A 27862-nucleotide genomic window follows, 5' to 3' on the forward strand; every position below is an offset into this window, starting at 1 on the left:
GTAAACATATTGTAGACAGAATTTTAATGAACTCTAAAGGTCTTGGCTAATGCCAGATCTAAAGACAGATGGTTGGCTCATAGATCAAGGTGATCCAGTCAGACAAAAGGGTTACTGATGTTCCATTGAAGCATAGAAAAGGAATAAGAAAGGTCACGGGCTTTCTAAAGGAAGGTAATGGTGCAGCAAGCTAAGATGCGTTGCTTCTAGAGTTTTGAACTAACAGTAATATCTATCCTTGTGTCTAGATTGGTTGAAGAGCCACAGGCTGTAAACCCAAGCGGCCCATTTAGTTTATAGTTTGCTGGATTTTAATCCCCAAAGTGACAATTTCAGAAGGAAATGCCATTTTACTAGTGTACTCTGAACAAACTAGTCATTTTACTTGGAGTGCTTACAACTTTACGAAACCTGCTCGCTGTAACGAGGCAGGTGAAAACACATTTTATATAGTTAGAAATGTCGGCACGCCCACAATAACCTTGTGGGTGGCCATGCAAGTTACTAGATTGTAAGGGAGGATCAAAAACCGAGGAAGAAGGGACGATCTAGATGCAGCAATGAATGCCTGGGCTGAAATAAGACTCCCTGAAGCCAGAATACTACGTGTTCATGTTCCGAAGAAATATGTATATGTTAAATGGATCTTAAAATGGATTTTATGTAATGTACTTTTATGGTTTTAAATGAACCGAAACGTGATTTTGACTAACTGACCTGTGTTTATGCACAAGATCTGATAAGCAGTCTTTCTATTTTAGAAGAAAGCTACCGAGAAAATGTGAAAGGGTAGCTTTTTGCCCTTAACCTTCCTGTGAAGTCATCCTATTTAGTTATGTCGGGTCAGCACACCAGACATCATTAGCCTCTCACCTCCTCCTCAAAATACATACACAAGAATATAATCCTGCAGAACAATAAGCAATTCTATATGTAATTTGACAACACTCCGTAGCCACAACCGAGACTGCGTATCAGTTGCGAGCTACAGTTCAGCAACAGCGATCCATCCTCACACCAGGTAGGCACATATTAGGTTTTGACAAATTAAAACGTGAGTGTCCATGAATTTGTAAAAAAACAAAATGGGAGAATATTAAAACCGATATTGTGGTTCGACCTCTGAACACGGCTATGGTTTCTTTCGCGCAGCTTTTCAGCATTCGACAGCAGTAAAACCACAGTTCAGCATAAACTTGGTTTTTTTAAATGCATTTGTGGCTTTGTGCCACTGAGCAATACTTCGGTTAACCAATATGCAATCTAAAGGATTGTTAATTTCACTCGATGTACTGCACTTTCATGGTTTTATTGCCAGGCTTACACTCCTAGGCTGCAGCAACCTGCACTTCATCGAACTCTAAAAACCCCCAAAAGAGGGATACTTTTGCACGTCGACAAATGTATACCCAGGGGCTTTGCATTTAATATAAAATCAAAAGGCGCATATCCCAAAACCCACTTTTCCAATCTCTGCCAAAAGCTCTTCGTGCTGGTTTTGGACCGTGTGGTTGAGCAAAAAATAATGACAGTAGGAAGGGCTCCGAGGCTGGAGGTTTCAAGACTAAAAACATGGAAATTATGGTTTTAAGCATCAAGAAGCGATCTTTTTAAGTCAAGCCTGGGCAGCCCATTCGCTGCTCTACAAGGCATGTTGCATTAGAGTATGGAATTGAAGCTCCGCCCATATTTATCATTGGCCCGTGCCATTGTCATTTGTAAATGCTGGCTTCTGATTTATCAATAGGCTTGTCAGTCCCGCCTTAGTACCACTATGCCTTTATTTGTAACCTCCCATGAGGACTAGCCCTTTTACTTTGGTTGTTAAACCGCATGTCTTATTTAGTCTGTAAGCACTATTTTCTTTAAATAGCTTATCCTACTGCAGGCATGACAAACTTTCCTGCAACAGTCAGCGTGCCATGCGCACTTTCACTTCCCCAGCAGCCCAGGACAATGGCGGCCGCTTCTTTGTAGTGAAATAGGTCTTGCAATTACAAAAGTTTGAGCTATGGGAATTGTCAATGATAAATAAATGGCATTAAGTGTTCATTATCAAAACAGATAAATAAAAGGCATTGTCATCTACAATGCATATAGCTTAAACTGTCGCAAATGCGAGACCAATTGCATTGCAAATGCTTGTTCCGGTTCTAGTTGATGGGGCGACGTTTTTTTTTTTACAGCAGAAAGACTCATTTCATTGGTGTTCGAGCTGATGTGAAAAACAAATATTCTTGATGCTCAGTTCCACGTTAAATCACCTAGGGCTGTACTACAAAAAGGGCCCCAGAGCCACCACTTTAACATTCGAGAAGCAGGGCCGGATTGGGAACACAGGCCGGATTGGGAACGCAAACCGGCCCTGGCAATTATGTCTAACAGGCCAGCATCTGCGAGGCGGGGTGGGGCGGAGGAGCGGGGTTGGGTGGCAAACACCACTGCTGCTTTTGGTACAGGGGGCCTAATAGTGTAGCCCTGCTGCAAAACTGGCCAGTGTACCAAAACCGGCCCCCACAAGCACAGCCAGTTCTGGCCAGCACAGATGCTTGTGCCACCCTGTTTCATAATACGGATCATGCTAGCACAATCAGAGGGTGCATTCCCTCATTTGCATGGCATATGGCTGCAAATACATGAGGAAAACATTGCCTTTGCACAAACTCCATGTTATAGATACAAAAGTAAAGTGGCGCAGAAGTCCAAAAACCATTAACAGGGCCAAGTACTCAACACATGCAAACCAAGTTCAATCAACTCTCAGGATAGTATGGGTTTTTCCACAACCAGCAGATCAAGATATTGTCACTTACAGTTCCCTCATTGCACTTAAAACGAGAACTAGGCATCAGAAGAAAAAAAAAGTGTGTGTGTGTCTGTCTGTCTGTCTGTCTTTCTGGCAGTCCCAACAATTTCGGGGCAAAAACAATTCCAGGGCATCTGTGGGTTCCAAAAACGTCAACTACAAAGATAAGTTACACTAAGAAAATCAACATAATAAAATAATTGTTGATTTCTTGAACTTATAGCCAACCATAGCAGCAGACCCCCCCCTCTGCTATTCTAGCCATGACTAAAGGCTTCAAAAGGAACTGTAATCCTGCCAATCTGTGCTAAACTGTCTGGCGTGCAACTTGGTATCTCTGCACTTCGTCACTGGCCCGTTGATTGTCCAGCTAGGTACAAACCTTAATAATGATGTACCTATCGCACTTTCTAATCCAAAGACATCATTAAAACAGTTAATAAAACCCTTCATATTCCGTAAAATTTTGATTAAACTTTCCAAGAGAGGGTACTTTCTTCTACAACAAGTTGAAAGTATAGCTAGAAGATATGTGAATCTGAAGACAACCAATTTCATGGATGAATACAGGTGTAAAGACCCAAGCCACTTTACCCAACAAGGAGATGTGAACTGTTAACAGGGGGCACCGCTAGCTTCTTTAGAATTTGGGTCGCTCCTTGGAGATGCCTAACTGTAGGGAATGTATAATGTAATGAACAATGGCCCAATGTAGATGGGTGGCTTTCCATTCAGATGTAGTGTTTTAATCTGTATGTAAACTTAGGACGCTTCATGTTCTTTGGTCACAAAGACTCAGTGACAGGCAGCCGTCAACAGTTAAAGAGCAGGGATATGGAATAGCTGGTCAATTTTGACCCTTGAAACACCACAAGTCATTCCACTTAACTAGTTCAAATGAGTTCTACTTCTGTCAAAAAGAGTTCCTGACAGCACAGCAAGCTTGTTCAGTGTGCACTCCCGTACAGCCACTGCCTGCTTACAAAACAGAGAAAAGATTCCTGCCTGCTTGTTCTGGTCAAATCCTGCTGTGGTCTTGTCTTCTGTTTTAGAAAAATAGTGTAAAAAGAACTTCAGTGTATGTGTCTACGTGGGTGTGGTGTATTTCTATAGCACATACCTAGCCAAAACAAAGTAGAGTGCTGTACATTGTCAAAGGTAGGCTTAAAGTCAGCGAGTGACAGGAGAGGAAGCGGGGTAGTGAATGATTAATACATTGCAGTGTAGTGTTCTTTAAAGAGGGAAATCTTCAACTATTTTCTAAATCGGAGGATGTTGTTCCAAATCCTAGATGCACAGATAGAAAAGACCGGTTGTATTGTTTTTTTTTCTTTTTTTACACTTCTTAGTCTGCAGTCTGATTGGGATCCTGGTTGCAGGTCTTTTGACAACCATCAGAAATGGCGAGTTTGTCTGAAAGATAAGTAGGGGTGTTGGTTGTGATGGCTTTGTAAATAATGCAGCTAGTGTTGAAGATGGTGAAAGCTGGCAAGGGGCACCAATCAGGGTGGGACTGATATGATCATTTAGTGCAAGAAAATTATCTTTATGTGCAGGTTGATATATTATGCTGTGAACACAAGGAGTGCACTCCCTATGGGAGACTATGTATGCTCAAGTTCAGAATCAGTGTCCAGCGTTGTTCTTATCATTCAGAGGCACTGGATTTAGCCTCTGACTGACATACCCAAGTGAGAAGTCTTACATAGAAGGATAAGCTGACGAAAGACAAATTATCAACATAGGTTAAAAGTCCTGCCTTTAAGCATTTAATGCAAGTTATCTGTTAGGTCAGGACTTTGGTAAGAGCTCTTGAAGTGGAGCAGAGACTGTGTTGGGCACCTTGTCTATTGGATGAGTTTGGTTGACTATAAAAAGAAAGGAGTATTACCTGTGCAGCCACCAGACATGGACATGCCACTGCCCTGTCTATCAATCAGTCGGTCCACAATGAGGGGATGTAGTGTGATGTAACCGTCCTCTTGTTCGTACCAAAAAGCCAAAACAATACACAAGTCAATCTCCTTGAAGACATAACATGAACTCTATGCTATCTCATGTTGCGAAAATGCAAATGTTTAATCCCTGGAAATACCAGACATTCTTCTCAGCCAGAGGAAAAAATACCTGACTATAAAATGATATATTGGGTAATCAGTAAATTTCCTAGAAAAGAAAGATTGGCTTCACTGTTTTGTTTCTGTACCTGATATCAGAAGACAGCAGGAATGTAAATGGGTGGAGCCTAGGTGTACGTATGCATGGCAGAGGTTTCCAAACTAGTTTCATGTTTTGCTATGCATAACTGCTCAAAGGGTAAGATCTACTGCCACATACACCAAATATTTATCTTAGAAAAAGAACTGAAGGAACGTCAGTCAACAGTAGAGTGGAGAATCACGTTTAGGCTTCCACTACTTAGCTAGGTTTACTCAACTGATGTATGAATATAATGCTATTTTTTCCACCGTCAGAATAGTGCAAACCAATACGTGCTCAATGGTTCACCTTATTGGAAGAAAAAAAATAAAACTGGGAGTGCCATTTGTCAGCAAGAAAAAAAAAATCACATTGACATGAACTCTTTCCCACCAGCTGTACACGCTCATTAAATAAGGACAGCATTCCTCTATTCCCAAAACTGCTTACAGCCCTTTCCTCGCCACCGGCCCCCATCCCACCAGCTCCAACAACAAAATACACGTGGAGCCTTGCAAACTACAGAGTTTACTCCACTGTCATTGGCTTAGAGAAGGACTTTCTTGTACATCACCTGTTGTCACCTTTCCGCTGGATACCTTTGAGTTAAATATTGAGGATTTTAATTTAGAGACCCACAACTTACCCCACTTACTGTCTACATCGATTGTATAAAATACAATTTTTTTCAAAAAGGCAAGGATTACCCATTCTTTTTTCTACCCACGAGAAATTATATATGTTCTGGAAAGGTCTGAGTGCTACGTACAACGCCTTAAAAAACTAGATCTAAGCCATACAAGGTATTCTCCTGTGTCCTCTTCAAACATACATGTAGTTACACTAAGATTCAACAATTAATAGTCTCTATTTTAAAAACAATGCAATATTTTGAAAAACTTCACCTCATCTTGGTACGGCCCAAAGTTATACAGATCCCTTACCTTGCACTTGCATATGCATGCTCTCATGTGGGCAAGCGGGTTTGCTCGAAGAAACTTGCACTTATTTTATTCTAGTGAGGATGTGCGTCAGTCTATAACAATCTGCAGTTTTTCAGCCTAACTTAAAAAAAAAACACTGTACCAGCTACTAATCAAGCAAACACTCTTGTACAGCTTGGAAGAATACGCATGCCCTTCACATTTAATCACAAAAAGCAAATGATGCCTTTTGTAAAATGGTGCTTTACGGATTACATTTAGAGAGTTCTTCTGCCACAGCAAACAAAAGCTCTGTAGGTAAACCAAGAACCAAGTACAGGATTCCGGGAAGTACTTTTTTTTTTATTGCTTATTAGATAATCACCACCTGCTATTTGTATCCCAAACAAAAGAATCATCTTCAGAAAACATTCCGTTATTATATATTCTATTCAAATGATTTTCCATTGGCTGAACAGAGCTATGGTTGTAAAATCCTCAGTAATGTAAACACTTGATCACAGACCGCCCCAAGGAACTCGGGGTGGGCAGACTACCGGTGGAGCTAGAGACCCCTACATCAGACAACCAGTTATAACTAGCAACACTTTCAGGAAGGGCAGAACATGCAGATAAAATGCAGATGTGAAAAATATCACGCAATACGGACACTGATAGCACATGATGAGTGTAAGCAGGGCTTTAAGTGGGATGAAAAAAATGGGGGGGGGGTCTCTCCAGGGTGCGTGGCCGATGTAATGAAGGGTGTGGTTTAAAAACAGAAGATAAAAATCGGTGTTTAGGTATTTTGCTGCTTCGGTTATTGCATCCAGATATATAATACAACAAGTAACATTACACCTACAACAAGCCAGGATTATTGTGGCTTGGTGAGTGGCTATTAGTTGCATTAGATTTAAAAAAAGCAACAACTATGACTTCATTGTATATCATATTGAAAATACTTCAGTTGTAAAATGATGAGACTGTGAAAGAACTATACCGTGTCTGTTTGAAGTTACGACAGTAGAGGGTGGTACTTCTGCAGAGTTAAGATATTTTTTTCCACCGAGGGTTAAGATGGAGAGCCCAATAGGGACCCCATTTCAGCACCTGCTTTTTTTTTTTTTAGAACTCCTGTGTTGAGCACCAGCAGAACCCAGCCCACTTAAAGCCCTGGGTGTAAGAGACTCAAAGACCACTCTTTGGCCCATACCAACCTCCATGCAACAAGATCAGTCCCGGTGGAAAGACCAACGATTTATCAGGCAGCCATAAACACGTTATTTCATAAGCACAGTCTTCCACAGAGTGGACCCAACTACTCAATACTAAGAACTACTACATACTTTTTAAACTGCTCCAAGCCCCAGAGAAGGGGCACAGGTGGCCATTAGAGATAGAATTTTGAAGCTTCATGACATCAGAAACAATTATGTATAAACACTTTTTTTACACCGTTCACAGAACTACTCGAATAAATCAACTAACTATATACTGAGAGTGCATTAGATCTGTTACACAATCAAGGGTAAAGAGGCTTATTTGAAGTTCAATAAACATGTATTCCAAGTCATTTTAAATCGCGAATATTGGGGATGGGGGGGGGGGGGGGGGTGTATACTATCATTTTTAGGAAGGTCATTGTAAGCTAGACCAAATTCAGAGACAATGATCACAGTCAGAGCAACTATGAAAAGCAATGGCAACCGAAGGACACGAACATGCAAGATGGCTCCTACTCCAGTGACAAACATGTGAAAGTGGTATGGTTCGAAATGGGATGGGCAAGCAAAAAAACTAATAGGGAGAGCTGAGCCAGATCGGATTCGTGGGCCTGGCACTGATGTTAGAGCCGGTGCACGAGCCGAGCCCTGAACATTTTTGCTATGCAAATCATACAACAAACATCATGCAAAATATGTTAAAGTCTTTTCAAAATTAAAAAAAACGTGTTTTTCTTTAAAAACAGCTCTAGCAATGAGAAGGCCCATTACAGCACTTACTGTGGAGTACTTATTAAAAGTGATAGTTTTGTAAAACTGGCTTTCTGAATTTACATATTTGAAAGTTTTTATACAGGATAAAGAAGAAAACATTGTTTAAAAAGTATTTTCATAAGATCGAACAAGATAAGCAGGGAAGCTGCAATTTATCCAGGTCTTTCGGTTTCGCTTTGGACAAATCATCCAGTAAATGGGTCTCTATTAGTCTTTCCTTATATTAAAGTTTTGTTTTTACCTCCTAGTTCATTTTATGCAGTTTTTAAAATTTGTGAACATCGAAACATACAGGCTACAGACCAGTTAAAGCCAACCTAAAGTTGTATTGTCCATCACCGGAGTCCGATTATTTAAGATAAGATAGTATTCATAGAGCGCTCTATACCCTTAGGTGTCATGGCGCTAAGCAGATGCAGAAAGAAGGTGAGTGCACGGCCACTAGTTAAACGGGAAATAACCAGGTTTTCAGGAGTTTTCTAAAGATGGAGAGGGAGCTAGCATTGACGATGGCAGAGGGGAGAAGATTTCAAAGCTTGGCAGCGGCCACCGAGAAAGCAGGACCTCTCCATCTGGATATTCTACATTTCTGTGAATTGTGTGTTGGTGATTTATGACACTCTAGTGTCACCTACGGGTGAGGCGGAACAGTTGCCACACCTACTCCCAAGACCAGCATCAGTCAGAACATTTTTGACCATATCAGAATACGGAATAAATTACTAAATGGGGCTAAAGTTTCAATGCGGTTAAAAATACAGCTCAACAGTGTAGCCTAACTGTCTGTAATGTTGCTACTATAAGGTAAGTTTGACTTTACAACACTGGGAAGAGATTGCATGCATAAAGCATCAATCCTCCCACACTTACCACTCTAATGCACCAACACATCCTATGATGGGCTTTTTAAAAAAAAAATGTTTTTATTGGAATTTACAGGTTACACATTACATATACTGACAGATATTTTGATTGTTATTCGCCGCTGTTTGTACAAAAGAGACATACAAACATAAACCATATAGTTGAGGCGGTTTATTTGACAGGAATAGGGCCAGTTCCGGTCAGGGGTCGGTGGGCGTGAGGACGTATCCCGTGTTGGTGGAACAGGGGTGGCTATGGAGGTTTGAATGTGTCCATGTGTTTGCCTAGTTTGGTCCACATCGCTCTATTGTGATGCCTACCTGGCGTGTTTCTAAGCGTGGTAGCGTCCGCTCCTCTTAGGAAGATCACAAAGTTGATCCAGCCTTTGAAGGTGGCCTTGGATGTGTCTTTCCAGTTTGTAAGTATTATTTTTGTTGCTGAGGAGAGTAGAAAGTCAAGGAGGTTTTAGTCTTCTTGCGTCTTGACTTCTTGTGAGATCTGTGCTGTGGCTAATGTGACAAATGTCAGTTTGATGGTTCAGCCTAGTGTGCCGTTGGTGAAAGCTAAAACCTGTGTCCAGAAGTTTTTTACTTTAGTGCAGGTAAGGATGATAGGTTCTAGATCTTCTCTTACTAGACCGCAGTTCCAACAGATATGGTCTATTAGTCCTATTGATGCCAGCCGTGCTGGTGTCCAATAGGCCAGGTGTAGAAGCCAGAATTTTGTATGCGCTAGTACTGGGGATATCATGCACTTAGATGGGGAAGCCCACAGGGTGTGTAGCTCTTGTTGTGACAGTTTGACCTTCGTTTGGGTTTCCCAGTAAACCGTTTTTTTGTCATTGAGCTTGGACGTGGATGGTCGGAGCAGTTGGTACAGAAGCGAGACCTGGCGGCCTGTCTTGTTTATGTTCTCCATTAGTTGGAAGATAGAGGGGGTTTGCTTGTGTAATTTTGTTTTCGTTTCAGGTGGTTGAAAGTGTATGGTGCTCCTTCTGGCTCTTGTTGTATTTGCATTTGTCACCCCGAGTGGGATGGGTATGCTCAGACGAGAGTCTCATGCTCTCCACACCACTGGAGTCAAGCTATCCTGGCTGAAGACGGCTGATAGCCAGAAACCGGTCCTAGGATACTTGATTCCGGTCCAGGAAAGACATGGCTTGGCAGTTCGGGCTGGATTGTTCCCATGAGGCACAGGGTCAAGGCTGATTTGCATATGGCCCTGTCTGAACTGGGGTGGTGTGGAGTGCAAAAAAACAATGAATTTAGGCCCAGATCTCTGTACTGGGGTGAATGTATGACATTGTTCTGCATTCTGTCCATCAACTATTGTTTTTGCATTGGGAATTGAATCCCCCGGCTTTTCCATGCACTCATATCTAAGGTTTTGCCTCAGTTCATAGGAAATTCTAGAAAGTGTTTTTTAGGTCTCACCTACTAGAGAGCGCATGCGGTCTACTGAAAGACACGGTTAGCTTACAGTGGGTTAGCTCACACCAATCATTAGCTTCAGTCACTTTCATTTGCTTGCTTCTGAATCGACAGCTTGCTGTGGACTTTTCTTCCTCTTTTTGTGTTTGTCCCTCCCCAGAGCATGGGAAAATGAGTGTCCTTACACGGCTTCCTTTTTCAGGTGCTACAGCTTTTAGGCACTCTAGGGAGACAGCTGTAAAATGTGTGCATTCTTGAAATGGGGTTCTTTTCCATTCTGCTCTCGTATGTGCTTCGCCGCCGCCCCCTTCTGTCATACTTTTGCCCCAATGAGGTCCTGCCGTCCACATTGCTTTCTCACCAGTGTGATTCTACCCCTTCCCAGCTCCAAATGCAATTTCGCTCATTGGATGCTTGTCTACCCCACCCTCCACACTGCTTTCCCTTATCCCCCTGTACCTTTCTTGTTGCTTCCCCCATTCACTATGCCCCTGTGTTGCTTCTGCACCCCTTTGTCATAAGAATGGCGTCCCCCACCCTCCCATGCCCCCCCAATAAAAGGTTTGGTGCGCTTCTATCTTTTCATTTGCAACTAAAACAAAGAAAAAAGGCGGCTGTGTCATTTCATTGATTAAACACATGAGCACAGCATTTCTAAAAAACCCTGACCAAGCCAATAGGTCCTAAATGTGAGACATATTGACTTTGGCCATGCTTATTTATGCCCAGTGTTTTTATATAGCCTGGCATTAAGCCAGTTGGGATTTTGAGCACTGTCCATACAGTGATTGAGAGAAATCTATTTTTTTTTTTTACATTTTACAAAGGGGCTTCCTACTAAGTGCAGATACAGTTAACCAGACAAAACATTGACGGAGAGACGCTGAGCACAAAAAACAACAAACAAAAAATCTATGGGAAAACAATAATGTGGGGCACGGTAGTAACAGAGGAGCTCCAGACTCCACTTCAAGTAATGGTTAAGACCAAAAACTCTGAATCAGACTTAAGATGAAAATAACGTAGAACCTTGAATCGGACAAGGAACAACAACTAGCGTTCTAGGTATGAAGGGTGAGTGGGTTTCTGCTAAGGAAGGCCAGCACCACATCCAGGTTGGAGCCAAATGGCTGTATTCAGTTTTAAAAATTAAAGGACTGGAGATATGAGAGGCAGGTTCAGGAGCACCACTAGCAATCAAACCTGTGAGCAGGTCAAGTGACTAATTTTTAAGGTTATTGAAAAACCACAAACGCTAACTTAAGTTACGGTACTGTACAGGAAGCTGAAAATGTTAAGTGGTGTCCAAAAGTTGCTTCGACTTCCTGCTCTACAGACTGATAAACCCGATCAGCATTTTTAGCAAAGTAATTAACGCCGACCTTTCATGGTTGCAATTATCCAAACCGGCTTAATCTCTGTGAGAAAATTATTAACAAGGTAGCACAATCCGTTTAAACTAATACATGATCCAGAATGTCACATACCCTGGTTACAAATGAAATCTACACTGTAGTTAGGATTAGTGGTAAATAGGCCAGACCACCCACGATTAGGGTGGCTAGGTTTTCAAAAATAAAAACCAGGACTATAGGCATAAAAGCAGGACTACAAAATGGAAGTACTAGCATAGGGTTCACTAGTGATAACGTTTATCACCATCGTACAGTGGTAACATACAGCTCTGGAGACCATGCATATTCACCTTCAAAGTTAGTAACAAAAATATTGACATTTCCCTTGCAATCATATAGTAAAAAATATAAAGACAAATTTGGTGATCCGTTTTAAGTTTGGGGTTGCAATTTGGTGCCATGGGAGATGCTGGGTCAGAGAGATGACACATAATTTTTTCAAAATCATGACACTTGCTTTTCAAGCAATAAAAGCATAGCAATAGTAAATAAGTCATAGAAAAGTGCAAGACACAACCCTGGGATAAGCTATGTGCCGCTTGTCAAGCTCCGGTGCTACCACTTCTCTCAGATTGCCAGAAAGGGCAGCATCTGTGCTGGCAGAGTAATGCTTGCAGTCGCACCACGGTTCATGCGAGAAAGGGTCCTTTAGAGATGTAAACATGAGCAATATTTTAATTGCAGTGACTGCATTCACCTCAATATTCCCCCAAAACTAGGACATGTGGTAAAAGTGTTGGTATACTGCAACTGTTCCTAGAAATCATGGCCACCTTGTCACCATAGTCAAAACCTAGCTACAGTGTTGGCAGCTCAACCAATGGGGCAAATGCGGTACAATGGACACAGTAAACAGACTAGCCATATGTAACATGCCTGTTTCTCTCGGACAGTTCCTAGAAACGTCATATTCAATGGATATCCTTAAATAAAACAAAAGTAAAATACTGAGTTTAGAGGTACACACGTGCAAAATATAACTATGCAGTTAAATGAAGAAATATGCCCGTCCAAGAGACCTCTTTCTAGCAAGGATATTAAGACAGAAACTGCAGGCACATGTCCAGAGATAACAATATTTGCAGCCATTAGACCATTTGCATACTAAGCCACACTTGGCATAAACACCCAGAGGCCGCCATTTTGCCACAACCTCTTGCATAGAGCAGCAGAATTCAAACAGGGCAATGGTTGAAGTAAAAACCCCAATGACAGAGCGATAATTGTGCAGCCACCTTGCAACTATGGTGCTGCGAGAATGTCATCAGATCAACAACAAACATTGGCATAGCCAATAGGTCTCGCTTTTGGGACCTTCTAAGTATTTAGTTTTGCAGCACAATATCCTTGGTGCAAAAACATCAGCTGTTGCATGGCTAAACCTTATACCTTATAAGTGTTTAGCCATGCAACAGTTGATGTTGTTGCACCAAGGATATTGTGCTGCATAACTAAATACTTATACGGTCCCAAAAGTGAGACCTATTGGCTATGCCAATGCTTGTTAGGTCTGACTAGAAGTAATACCAGAACTTTTATAGATGAATACTAACAAAGCATAAAGTTACCCATATCATTTGACAGGAAGCCCCCGAGAGCACCATTTCACATAACAAGAAGTCATTGTGTTATTCTTGTCTGTCTGCGTGTGGTTCGGCTGCCCCACCACATGACACAAAAAGGGCAATGTTTACAGTTTCTTTCTGAGCAAGGCCTAGAGCTACGGAGTGGCAAAGAGGACAGTTTTACTGCAGCGGGAACATGTTGAACATCTTGTGCTGTACATAGAACTGCATAGTCTGTGCATGGACCCCAGGAGAGACCGGATTACAGAAACCACCATGTGATGGGGAAGGGACGCGAACAGCACACATGATGCATGTTGTACAGCATCAGAGAGCACACACCTAAATTACATCACACATATTTAAACTTTGAGACCTACGTATAATTCATTTTTCCAGTTTTCCTGTTCATATTTTTTGAATGATTGACAGCAGTGTGACTAGCCTTCAGCTTAGTAGACCAGGGCAGAGTGGGAGACAGAGGGTGAGGCATGGTGGCAGAGAAGGTAGGAAGGAGGTGGAGAGAGATAAATGTAGAGTCTGAGACAGTGGCAGTGAGAGAGAGCTACAGAGATAGAGAGGCCAAGAGAGCTAAAAGAGAAAAAAGTGAGAGATAGGGAAACATACGGATCAAAATCTGAAAGCGAAAGTCAACGTGATCGCGATGAAAAGCGAAAGTGATCGTGATGACACGCTCTATGCTCAGCATGCAAGGGATGCACGCGCAGTAGCATTGATTGCATAGGAGGAGCGAGGCAAGCGCGCTTGTGCGCGTAACCGAAAGTTGATGGCCGGCAACAGCCTTTGGAAGCATTTCTAAAAGCCACTGACTAAATGTCTCGCAGAGCAGCGCATGCGCACACTCAACGAGACCTAAAAAAGTAGTCTGTTGCAATAGCCTTCACCTGAAACCATTCTAGAATCTTCTGGATGCAGCAAAAACTAAACCGAATATTTCTTGTTATGTGTGGGAGATAAGTCTGGATGAAACGTGCAACTGCTGCAAACTACAAGTGAGTGCAAATTCATACTGCATACAGGTACTAAGTGGTAACTACTGCATCCATAACTACACAAACAAGGACAGAGTTTGCTAAATAAACTGTCTCCGCCTAAAGGTTTAGAGACAAACAGCAGGCGCAGGCTTAGGCCACCCTTTCTAGTCACTTTTCTACATTTACAGTAAATTTTCCTCTGACGTAGTGGAAATATTTTTATGACCGGATTCCAACATTTTCCTTTTGAACTGCGATCAAACATTTTGAAGGAGCTGGCACGCCTCCTGCCCAAACCTTTGTATTTGCACACTGCTTCGTCCAAGTTATATTGTTTTTTGTAGGGTTCTTTTAAGTAGCACAGCAGATATGGCCAAAATGTATTTAAAATCTTAAATCACTTTAACGTGTTTTACTAGCAGATCGCTGAAAGCCTACTCCTAGTAATTAAGGACTTTCTTCTGCGCAGCCACGCTGGATTGATCGTGTTTACTCGGACAGTATGCAAAGAAACCGCAGCACTTAATGTGCTTAGGACAAGCTACCGAGATTAACTAGCGTTAGCACTAGGTATCCGAAGTAAGCATTTAACAAAATGTAAACATAATTTCAAGAATGAGACCTGTATAGCAGAATTATCCAAAAACAGAAGGACAAAAATCTCAGCACTGGTGTGCACAAATATTGTAAAATATTTTGGACAGCAAGAAATAGGAAAACAAAGCAACTTCTCCACTTCGTATTTGTAAAGAGTAGCATTGACAATCTTGCTCCAAGGACATTCACCTGAAAATAAAGGACTGAAACAGCTAAATCCATCTAAGAGCAGATGAGCTAGTAAAAAGGTCATGATTTGGGAGGAAAAAACCTGAACAATGGCGTAAGTTCAACCAAAGTAGTGGAACAAACACACCCCCTTCTTTTTAAGGAGGAGGGTGCAGCCCAAGTCTTCAGAAGCTTATTACATCAGTGGTACTAGGTATGCCTCTCCTTCGTTGGCAGAGATGTCCATGGGTGATCCCTCTGCCAACAACACGTGGAGACGTGCAAGGGGCCTCCTCACCAATGGCACTGAATGAAACAGTAAGCAGCCGAGTGCTTCATGCCCCCCTTATATCAAACGTCACAAAAAAACGATGCCATGCTGCCACAAGGGGCCTACACAGTAATTTAGAAGTGCACGCTCAAGCAGTGCCTCACATTTTTTGGTTGGCAATTCCATTCAAACAAACCCTTTTGACAGACAACGGCCCACAGACCCTCAAATATAGCAGAAATTCCCATATGGAATTAGGGCAGCATTCAGATAATGAACCGCAGAGCTTCGTTAGTATGCCAATTACACCAAATTCGGTGGTGCTCAAAGAAGGCACGCGCTTTAACTGTAGGGTGATAGGACCTTAGTGAGGCAGAAAGAGTGGCTATACCACCTTATTTACATGTTTGCTTTGCCTTTTGTATAAGGTCTGCTAGAGCGCGTTTATACTCCTGTGCTCGGTTAGTAAGGAAATATGAAGCATATCTTGGGTGCTGTCAGGGTTTTTAAAAACTAAGCCTTGGAGGGAATGGTACCTCTGCAACATTTTAACTTTTCGATTTCAATTTTTAAATTTTATTACGATCCTACTGGGTGAGAGGGACTGAAAAAAGGATGCTACTTCCAAAATTAACAGCTCATCTGAGATTTGTCTCCAAGACATAAATTACATGTTGGGTTCATCTCACTTAAGTGGTCTTGAATACCCTCTTAGCTACCTCTGAATGCTGCAAAGTTTATCCAATGTCTGTTTTATGCCTTTGAAAAAAGTATGACCATTGAAACGTGGCATACTTTTAAGTCGTCCATTTAAGTGCTGCCAATGAATAATACATATTTTTTTAAGAAAAATAAGATTTTAGACTGATCTACAGTAACCAAGACACATGCCTTAAGCTCATATGATACTACTGCTAATTAGATTCACTGCAGCTACAGATTATAGGCCAGAGATGGTGCCCACACAGACTTCTTCTCTGCCAGGGGCCGGCGCCAACTGGGAAGCCTTCGGAGGGGGTGAAAAGGAAGGATGGATCAAAGGCAGACTTGAGGACTTGGACACCGAACTGACCCGGGGAGGTCCGCGACTGATCAAGGTAGAAAGGAGTCATCAACGTATAAAACAACAAATAATCTGAAGCTCAAGCACAGAGCACCTAGTAGTTTTTGTAATCGGCCTGACTCCTGGATAGTTTTTCTTTCGGAAAATTGACAGCAGCACTTGGGCTGAGCTGAACCCAGCAGCTGCCTAGACCTCATGGACAGTTAAGTCACTGGGGATGGTGGTCACCCTCAGTAAGAGGGCAACCCTGTAACACAGTACATTCCATCGTGGAGTATCAGGGAGTGGAACTAGATTGCCAAGCCGTGTCTGTGGGTTGCCTCTACACCATATAAAGCAGTGCATGTTGCGCTCTGCTCCTGAAACACTTGTAAGCTGGGCCCACCTAGGTCCACTGTATTATGGCTCACACCTAAACAGCATTTGCATTCCAAGGGCCCAAGAAGGCACAAGATTCCTTGTCCTTCATCGCTTTCTCTCACCTTCCAGTCAATCCAGTGCGGCTAAACAGGAAATAGAGAGCAAACTGCTTGCAGGGTAAGCTACGCCGAATCGAATCGCAGCTGCATGGCATGCAGTATGGCAATGGTGGCTGATCCAAATCAAATACTGGAACAGCACAGCTTCGATTACAGACCAGACTGCTAAACAGGATCAGAATTCGAGATATACAAACATGCCTTTGTTTTTTTTTCCCATGGCCAAATATTATAATAGGCCTTAGAGTTGGGCGGAACGTGGCATCTGCCAGAAAGTGTCAGATCGTCCGGCCTGGCATATTAAGTGTGCATTGATGACACTGACACTGTAAATATGGCAGACAGGACATCTGTTACGTTTGGCAGGTGTCTAGCTCTGTCAAAATATAAATAAGGCCCATGTACTGTTTCCTCGCCTACCTCCCAGAACAGCTGATAGCATCTTGAGAGGCAGAGAAGCCATCGGAAATAAGCAGGACTAGATTGCGTAAAAGTTCAGAAATACAGTATGAGAAAATGTTCAACATGTTGGCGTTATATTAAGCTTTCTCTTCCACCACAGCCATCAGCCACCTCCTTCTAAGTTGAAATGTTGGTGCGTCTACGTTTTTCCACGATGAGACAGGATTGCTGCCTTCTTTCCAGTTTGAATGTTAATTTAGGTTTAGCTGACTCATCAGAAGTAGCAAACATTAGAGTGTCAACTGTTAGTTTCGTTGTAAAAATATTTTACATATGCATATTGCTGAATACTTAGTTACATAAACAACCTACTCTGCTACCTTCTTTTGGTTAAAGTTCATTATTTCTTTAAAGTACATCTTTATCAACTGTAGGCGTAAAGTGATGCAGAAACTTGGTAAATGTGGAAGCTAAATCCATTATGGCAGTAATTCAAGTAAAAAAGAAGTTTTTATAAATTAACATGTTTTGAAAACTATGTGCAGTGCACATTTTCTACCAAATCCTGTCCTTTATACACTATTTTAAACTAGTAAATCACTCCGCGAGTTACCGCACCTTCAGAAGATATCTGGTTACTGATCACATGCCCAAATCTAGATGCCACCAACAGTCACGGATTTCACTGAAGATTGTGAAAGTTAGGTTTGCCATTGTGACATCTATTACCAATGATTTGAGGCTACTACTATTATATTTCAAAGCATGCGTTATGCATGGGGATTCTTTTTAGAACCGGTATGACAGACATGTTAAAAGTCTACCCTACAAGAGCAGTCATTTTACAAATATAAACTGTTGTGGTAGGTTGGGAGTATGCCTGGGCGTAGAACTTCGTGGTTAGTGGAGTTTTCCGTGCTCCTCTGAGCACGTGGAGTTCCCAAAAACTCAGCAACGTTAAGCAGAACAGAGTTTTTTCCTCGCTCGCGCTTGACAACGTGAAGTTAGCGAGTGCAAAAAATCCAACACTAGGCCACCTCCCAGAGAGATCTCAATGTAAATGGTTGCGACCACTCCATTGAGAAATCATCCGTTCGCACGGAGGAAGCTGCTGCTCGAGTAGAACATCTGTTCGAGAGGCAGAAAGAAGCAGTCTCCTCTTGCACTGCGCATGGTGCTGGTCGTGCTGATTTCCCAACGTGATACAAAACACCCTGCGCTAAAAATCCCCATGAACGTCATTTACCCTTTTCCAGTTTTCTTTTTGCCAGTGCTAACCAGCATTGGCAAAAATTACTGATAAAGCTTATAGGCCGGCATTGATTTCCAAACAGAGAGAGCTATTGGCTTAGAGAAGGTTGTTGCTAGTTTTGGATGGATTTCACTATAAATCTCACTCTGCTGTGTCATGCGGTCACTTGCACAATCATTGCATCTCCTACACTTGCCATCTATGGGCACTTTTAGGCCTTTTTAGAGCCAAGATATAGTGCTGAAAGACGTTCAAACTGCATCGGGCTTTAGAATTTAAGTGCAACTGCGCTCCTCCTGCGTCACCCCAAGCTAGTATGTATGTACGTACGTACGTATGGTTATTTCTATAGCTCAAACCAAGCCAAAATGCAGCGGAGATTGTACAGGGTCAGAGACGAGCATGGCTTGTGTACCGTTAATGCATTGTGATGTAGTGTACTTTAAAGAGCTATGCCTTCAATTATTTCACAAACTGGCATACACTAGGGGTGGTCTTGATTCATACACCCAAGTTCTCTTGTGATAGATGTTCAGGTTAATGAGTGTGCAAACAGTAACAGCAAGCACACCACTGGTGCACATACTGTAGACACATTATAGACCGAAGTGTAACCAGAGAGTTTAAAATATTTACCTGAGCAAAACATTATCTGCACTGCGTTAACACTTATTTGTATCTTAGTGAAAATCCTTCGCTTTGTCCAGTTTATAGGACATTCAATGGCTCAAGTATTTGTTTTAATGTTGTTTAAGAAAACAGGCAGCAGCCATTTTGGAGATCACTTGAAGCATCTCTCCTAATTATTATAAAATGACAAATGCGGTCACATCTCATCACGAGATGATATCTTATGGATGTATTAACCATCTGAGTCGAACCAGCTTCATTCCCAATCTCCTCTCCGGAATACCTGAAAGCTGGTTCGTTCAGCTTGCTCGCCCCCTTGCGGTGTAGAAGACCAAGCTCAGGGAAATCAGCGCGCGTCCGTTTATACCAAAAAGGTTGATTTCTTTTTTGCTGGGATTATATGGACAGGTATTAGTTTCAGCTGAGAACATTAGATTTTTTCCCCCCGGCTACCATTGAGACCGCATGCCACAAACTGTATTCCTTCGGTCATCGTCAGAATCCGGAGCTGCGAGTCACACGCTACACGCAGATCTATGACTCCATTAACCAACCAAGTGTTCATTGTCACCAACAGGTTAATGCAGCGACTCACAGAACACACCAGCACAACTACAGTAAAAACCACCAAAGTCAATAATCCTCACAATGGAAAATTCTCTGGTTAAAACTGTGCCTAATCTGCCTGGACCAACCCAACCCCCTGCAACAAGTAATTCAGTCGACATGCAGTGAATGATATGCAGGTCACCAGGGCCTGGAACAGAAAGGATCTCACGCTATGATATATTGTCCCAAACTGCTCAACCATGACACATTTCACTCCACTCTTCACAAAAAGGACATTATGAAGCCTATTAATTAGGGACTACTATTGTCAGAGCTCCTACATGGCCTTCGTGTATTCTCTGGAAGTCCACAAAACAGGTGTGTTCAATCTACAGTTACAACCAAGGTGGGAACCAGCCAACTGCAGACAAAGTAAATAGTTGGTTGGCATAACTTAAGGCTACACATTCATTGCTGCTTTGCTAATGCAAGTGTTTCAAATGCAGGCAATCAGTGCACAGAAAGTGGAATAAAATCAATGAGGAAACAATTCAAGAAAGAGGAATAGGACATTTATCTTCACATCCCAAGAGCGCATGAGCTAAGAAGAAATCAGATAAGATATAGATATATATATATATATATATATATATATATATATTTTTATTTTTTTTTTTTTATGGCCGGGTCCTAAGAGCCCGCTGATGAATTGAATGTGGAGGTTGCCAAATACTCAGGCTGCATAGTCCAAATTCTACCGTAGGCCTCCTCCTCCACCACCATATACCTACTGTCTTTCTTTCTCACTCTCACGCACGTTTTGATCCCCCACTTTCCCATTGTCAGCATTTTCCTATATTTCTCTTGCTCACTCTTGAGCAGCTTCAGATTATGAAAATTATGCCCTGGTCCCTAGAGGTAAAAAATTGCCTACTGGATATTAAATATGATCAAGAGAAGATTGTAGGTGCACCCAGAAAAGCAGTGGACAACACACACAAAACAAAGAAGAGGCTGGCTCAAATTGCCTCGGCATGACATGCTTTTTTAATGTGGGAAGCCAGTCTTACAACGCAAAGCTCCCAAAAGAAAACCCTACACGTCTCTCTAACACAAGACCCAATGCATCCACTGCAACAAATCATGAAGGGGAGGTTCATAATGACACACTCGAAGGCCGTGTGGCAGTCTGTGTGAGAGCTGCTCTTCATAAGCAGCATACTTGTCTTTTCTGCTCGCCTTTCCCACATAGTTATTTTCCCTCTCGCTAGATGTGCATATTTTTGATAATAACAAACTGTTGCCCGTCTGAAAAACAGGGAATTATGGATGTAATCTCACCCTGGACTCCTAGTTATTTTCCTACCATGCACTTAAGATTGTCTGACCTCCTCAACACTACTTTGTAGCCTGATGCACACTTATAGTATGGTTTACTATAATCCTATACTCCACCGCTAAGCCAGAAATCACGGCTCATGGAAACCGCAAGTGCGTAAGACTAAGGCGGATCGGGTTACAGAGCTTATGTGAAACAGCACTTCTGTGGTGGGCTCTCCCTTCCTTGAAGACAAAATAAAAGGTCTCGTTTTCACAAAGACAGCAAAAGCGCGGCTTAGGGGTATGTGGCTCTGGAAGACGGTCACACTGATTAATGCCGCAGAAAAGCCTGTGATTGGTTAAGGAGGGGAGGGGGTCCCGTGAAGGGAGCAGGAGCAAGACTTGGTGTCTCTGGTCATCAGGAAACACTCTGTCACCAACACCCAGGTTTGGGGAGTTAAGAGTGATAACTTAGCCATGTCATCACCTTCCAAAAGAAACAAGCACTCAAGAGCCTACGGGCTTGTTGCCAATCACGTCAAGGCCACACCGCTTACAGAAATCATGGAGTGCTTCACGCCAACAGCGTGGCTACAAATCACAAGGAATTTCGAAGTTGATAGTCTCCTACCAGCCACACTCACTTTCATTTCAACATTTAGAGAAATAAACTTGAAATTCCGTTAACATAGCTAATGGGCTTTTGTTACAAAAATCAATCAACCACAGTTTTCACCCCAAAAGGAAACAAAAAGAAAAAGAATGAAAAAGGCTGACGATATTCGTGGAAAATCTAGTATCTTGCTGGATCTCGAAGTTGATATTTACGGTCTAGTTTCGTGCAGGAAACAGGCACCATCTCTTGGCACAAAAAAGGGGAACGAGGGAAGCAGAAAAGTAAACGTTAACAATTGCATTGAATAGCTTCAGCCAAGAGCTAGAAATTTGTTTTTTGGAACTTGTATAAAATGGCCACCTGTAAAGGTTCTCAGGTGTCAGAGAACGGGTTTGTATACTTTCTTTCCCTTGTATCTTTTTGTGCTTACAGTGAGACACAAAAACATATTTTTTAAATCAGCACGTGCAGAATCCCGATTCATTTCAAACATTTGGAAAAGAGAGCTTGCTTCGGATACCAGCTAGAGCTGGTGCCCCATTGCAATCTAGAATCCGAAGTAGGGGGTGGTTTTCAAGTGTTCCATGCGTACGTTTTTGCATACTTTTAATTGCTCCTTCCCATATAATAACACAAATGCTAAAACATTTACAAAAGCACTATTTTGAATGAGAAAACGATGTACCAGCACAGGTAATGTAAAAAATAATTAGAGATTTATGAGGTAGTGGTCAAGCTGCACACTTGACAGCTGCCCCCTCAAAACATTTTTGACTTGGGACTGGTCAAACTCCAATAAAGTGTTTTTAAAAAATATATGAAAGAGAAGACTGGAGGGAGAAGACAGATATACCCTGTGAAAACTAATATATATATTTTTAAAACAGCATGTCATACCCAACTTAGCTGGTTCTAAGACGATTATTTATTGACTTTGGACGTCTGTTGACACTGTCTTGCGGGTGGGGGCGCGGGGGGGGGGGAGGGGGTCGAACATGTGATCTTCCAACTACCACAAATTTAAATGGTGCCAGTTCAACTCCGAGGCCATGCTTCAGACATGGGCAGGTTTAGCACAAAATATTAATACAGACGACAACAACTGTTCTACCCGTCCCAACTCTCCATGCTTTCACAGTTCTGAGATGAACCATTAATGTCTTTATTTGGAGTCCTCAAGTTGACCTTTGTGTATCCTCTACTGGAATGACGGCTTCTTTTCTATCATATTAGCAACAGTAAGCGAAGACGAGACCCAACCCACTCACCATCATTACACCTTCATGCAAGCTATTCTGCAAGAGGGTGCATCCTTTGAATGCTTGTGGAAGCAGCCAATGGGCTTGGTTTTCTTAAACACAAAGGAAAAATCAAATGGAGGCGCTGATGCACTGGAATGCACAACCGCCAGATCTGCGTAACCCTACCCAATTGCTTTCAACAACAAAAAACTCAATTCTCATCACTCCCATCAGCAACCTAATTCGGAATAGAAATCCAATCCTCCTAGTTTACCAATAGGGGAATCCTTTACTTTTTATACTAAAATATAGGCTGATCCTATACACGATTCCAACCCCCCCCCCCAACAGAACAAGCATAAGCACAGTTAATCAAATCATACTAAAACACAACTCAATAAAACGTAAGCAGGGACACAGCTGCGGCCATGATACAGATTCAAAAACCCACAAGCCAGCATGGAACAGCTGTCTCCCATGTGCAGGGAGATACATGCTGGGAGTTGGGGAGGGCACGGAGCGCTAGGTGAGGATGTCATGCATTACTTCTTGTCTGCAATAAATCTTTCCCAAAGCCCCACCGCACTTCCGCTTCTCTCTAAAATAGCTCGCTAAAAAGACCCAACCTAATTAAAAACCGCTTCCTCTGCAGCAGTGGCCTTGATTTCACTTATTTACACATTAACTCCGGCCCCGGCCTGGCCAATCCGCTGGGCCGCCCGAGCCACGCAGGGCCTTTTATCTGCCCTGGACAGCATTTTCTGCAGCAGATGAAGTAGACGCCCATTGATTTGCTGTCTAGCATGGTAAATTAATAGCAACAAATTGCTGAGGGCCCCATCCCCGCGCTCCACCATGCTCCAGCAGCTTTGCTTTATTCGCTCCATGATGGGCAGCAGCCAGGCCTCTTCAAGTCAATTTCTTCTTAACGACCTGCAATACTCTGCCGCGCGGTGAAAATAGAGCTGTTCCTTGCACGGCAGAAATCAATATCCTATTGCCCTTAGAAAATGCTAAACAAGCAGTATTGGCAATCCACTTGGTGCTGGAGGGGGATCAGATATAATGCAGATCCATACGGCCTCCCTCCTCGGAGTTATTACAGTTTGCTAAAAGGTTCCTAATGCCATTTATCATCATTCGCCATCGACTGCTGCAGCCACGGCCGGCCCATCAGCGAGCCAAGCCCTCTCATTTCTATTCAATTAATATTTCAACAGCACTCACAAGGGCTTGTTGCCCAAGTCCAGCAGTAAAATTTACATCACTGAGGAGGCTGCATTCCTTATTTTTTTTAAAGCAAGAAGATTACACGGATTGCACGCACACCATCAAACAGGTCCAGGCTTTGGCCAAAACACAAAGAAACAACAGACACACATGCAGGTTGACTGTATACAAAATATACAGCTTTAGTGAAAAAACCTGTAGGCCAGCAAACAAGGTCACGGCATCAAAGTGTTCAAACCAACGCCTGGTTCCGTTGCTCCTTCTTGTAGCTAGCGGACTCCTCGGCGCACAGTATAGTATCACGTTTACTATTCACGAGTACGTGGGGGTTCAGGATCCAGTTGGGCCAGATGAGGTGGTCCAACACTGAAACTGCACTCGAATGCATTAATAATTGCGTATAGCGTGTCGCTGTCTGTGATCTTAATTGTCAGGAGGAGCTCTTCCCAGTGACAAAGCACTCATATGCAATTAAAAACATAACAATAAGCAACTTAAGGCACACACGTGGCTATGGGCAGCATTTATTAGATGGACCACTACAAGATAATGGTGGTGAGTGCATGTGGATAAGGTCACCAGCAGGCAACCCTGGTTCACATGCACCATTCTTTTATTTTCCATCAAAAGACGGATTCAGTTTATATCTTTCATTCCATCAATAGCATCAGCACAAATCCTATTTACAGTCATGATTTTAATCTGCGCACCAAAACGTCACACAGTCCAATAATGAAAACGCCAACGCAGCGCAGCGCAGCCCAAAACCGAACACCTCAAGTCATTATTCATAAACCTCTGCTCCGTCTACGTCAATTCTCAACACTGCAAGCCCACTAGACAGCAGCACAGAGTTCTTCAGAAACCAAAACCAGTTGAGAAAAATAAATAGTTATATAAAACATCCTAATGCTATTTACTCGGTTACTAAAATTTCAATTAATTATGTTCTCAAACATAATTGTAAAAAATTGGCAACATTATGCAAGCTTAATTAAGACAAAATCCAATTTACCAAATGTGCTTTAATTGGTACTAATTACATTAGCGTTCCTTTCAGAATGAAAAATTCCCCGAAGGTTTCATTTTAACAGTCCTCTATCAAAATCAGCAAGGGATGACTGATTAGAAGCATCTACACACAGAGCGGGAGGGAATCGGATCAGGCACCCAAATATTTGATGCCTGAAAACCCACGGAAGAATGTCGGCTTTGCACTTATCCCTTTGTATGCTTGGCAAATCACAGATCCCAGGCGTAATCATAGACTACATGCTCTGATCCAAAGAAAACACAACAAAATGTATGTGGAGTGGTGGAGAACAATTAAGAAAAGGGGCACAGGGAGGAACCTACAGGTCTCTAATAGAAAAACCACTCTAAGCGGGGGAACATCTAGCTCTTGAGGTGGCAACGGCCGTACATAAATTTGCCCAACACCATTTTCAGCCTAACCCCATGCAGAATGCAAGAGCGTCCTCTCTCCCAGCCCTAGGGCTTACTACAAGGGCATCTTGTGGAAGCATCTGGAAAGGGAAGCTAGAAGGGACCGAGGCTGGCTGCCTGCACAAGCAAATGAAGACAGATAGACATGCTTCTGTGCTCCGCAGGGAGGAAGGCGTGATGATCAGAGGAACGGACTGCACTGCCACAAGCAGGCTGCATACAGGGCAGTCAATCTCCAAGTGGTGATGCCAGGCTTTCTGGGTCTGTTTGTGACCACCTGTGGTAGAACACTAGATCGGTGCACTTGATAAATCGCTACTATTGGAGAGGCTGAGGGAGCAAACTGTGAAGCCTGGTTACCTCCCCACGAAAAGGCAACCAAAACGAATGCACACTATTTATTATAGATTGTCAATCGCATACTAGGCTTTGAAAGGGGAGCAACACCTTGACCGAAGACAAGTGCAAAGCAGCACTGGACACAGACCCATCAAGCCCTTCTCATTTCCATGTGCGGATGACAAACTCAAACAAAATACTAATACCAACAGCTGTGCAAAACTAGGCCTTCACTTTGTTTGGACCGCCGTGAATTGATGTTGTCCATCAACATTTATGTGTTGTTAACACGAGAAGCTTATTTACATTACAAATTTGAGCAAAATTGAAAGTAATGGAAACTGATATTCTAATTAACTATGATTCTCCTTAATCCAGCAATCTCATCATAATTAGGCACTTCCCATTAGTGGGAATGCTGCCATCAGTATAACTGCATGAAGGATTTGAACAGAAATGTTCTAATCAAAAACCCATTTGCACCAAAAGCGCAGGCTAAATTCCCTGGTTGCCAATCAAAGTTCTTGAAAACAAAATCCAAGTTAATGGCTCATTGGTTTCTATGAGATAATATTTCATTTTGCTAATGTTTGGGTTAAAAAGTCAATTTGGAAAACACCACTTGTACACTAGAAGGCATTCACTATACATGTATGTTTTCACACTGAACAAAACCAACATTCTTTCTTTTTTACATTATAGCAACACAGTTCGATGTTAAAAATAAAATACTACAAATACAAGATAGCCAAAAAATAAATTGATGTTAGACCTAACATAGAACATGATTGCTTTAAAATGCAACTCGAAATGCATGAAGTAAAAGAATATACAATACTAGTGACTGGCAACTTTAATTGAGACACAGCGCTGATGAAAACTGGTAGAAACAATCTGCAGATTTGCAAATGTAAGTCACAGCCACCTGCTCATTTACTCAAGTAATTGACATCTCCCATCAAGCAACACTTCAAAGAACTTTAAAAGTCAACAAAGAACAGTCGTTTGTTTTTGAAATTCCGAATATAATCTACCAGCATGCATTTAAAGTTTTACAACAACAAAAAATCCCTCCTGCAAGTCCACCTTCTTCCCTCGCTAGTGTTTAACATCAAAGAGTTTTATGTCGCCCTTGAGAAGTGTTCAGAAACAACAAGCTAGGGAAAGGAATGATATTTTCCCACTGCTCCACAAAACACAATATTTTATATCACAATACTACCGGGCACTCAATTAATTTACTTTCATGTGGACTTTTTTGTTAGTCTGCAGTGGAGTACTTCTTTAGGGAGCATGAATGGGCTGAAATGGCAGGAATAGAAGTGAACACTTTCATAACAAGTGGACACTGAAAGCATGCTGCAAAGTCAACAAGGGTCTTTCAATCATGAGGTCTGTTCTCCAAAAAAGTGTTCACTTGTGAGAATGCAGGTACACAAAGCACAAAAGAAATACAGTAAAGAGCGGGTGGTTTAAATAAAGAAACATTTGACAACAAAAGAAGTACTTGAAAATTCTTACCTGTTTGTGCATCTCTATATTCAAGCCGTAGGACATCTCATAATACTGTAGAAGACAAAATAAACAGATTCTTGTAAAATATAATTTCAGAAAAGGTTCCATGTGTTTGTTTTTTTGTTTTAAGCTTTTGTGCTTTTTGTTGTTAAACTATACTATCCCACAACCAGACTAAACAATAATAGAGGAATGTTTGAAAAATAGTCAGATTCTTTGATCCAACCTTAAAAAAATAATAATAATAATAATAATAATAATAATAATAATAATAATAATAATAGGAAGATGATTCACTGAATTCTGAAAGGGTCAGTCTCACCCCTATATAAAGCAGCCATTTAGGCATTAGACTCAACTATGAGCATTTACAGGGAGCAACAAGCACAGTCGAAGTGCAGTTTTCTTACCATAACATAGTGCCGCTGCATCTCCGTCTTCTCGCTGGCCAGCTTCTCGCACTCCAGTTTTAAACTGTTAAAACACAAGGCAGTAGAAGTTACAGATGCAGTTAACAGACTTTCAACTACAAAGATGAAGCACGAGA

The 27862-nt window shown here is 42.0% G+C and overlaps 1 protein-coding gene across 4 annotated transcripts in view; it reads right to left on the bottom strand.

Moving 5' to 3' along the window:
- LOC147727275 (transducin-like enhancer protein 4) overlaps positions 1-27862 on the bottom strand; it is a 263396-nt gene that overhangs the window by 232164 nt on the left and 3370 nt on the right. For all 4 annotated transcript variants that reach the window (XM_086961337.1, XM_086961336.1, XM_086961335.1 and 1 more), the window contains exons 3-4: positions 27726-27789; positions 27322-27366 (exon numbers count right to left, since the gene is read on the bottom strand). In XM_086961337.1, coding sequence (XP_086817463.1) covers positions 27322-27366; positions 27726-27789 — 109 coding nt within the window. The remainder of the gene's footprint in view (positions 1-27321; positions 27367-27725; positions 27790-27862) is intronic.

The sequence above is a fragment of the Lissotriton vulgaris genome, chromosome 3_1 (assembly GCF_964263255.1).
Source record: "Lissotriton vulgaris chromosome 3_1, aLisVul1.2, whole genome shotgun sequence".
Classification (NCBI taxonomy): Eukaryota; Metazoa; Chordata; class Amphibia; order Caudata; family Salamandridae; genus Lissotriton; species Lissotriton vulgaris.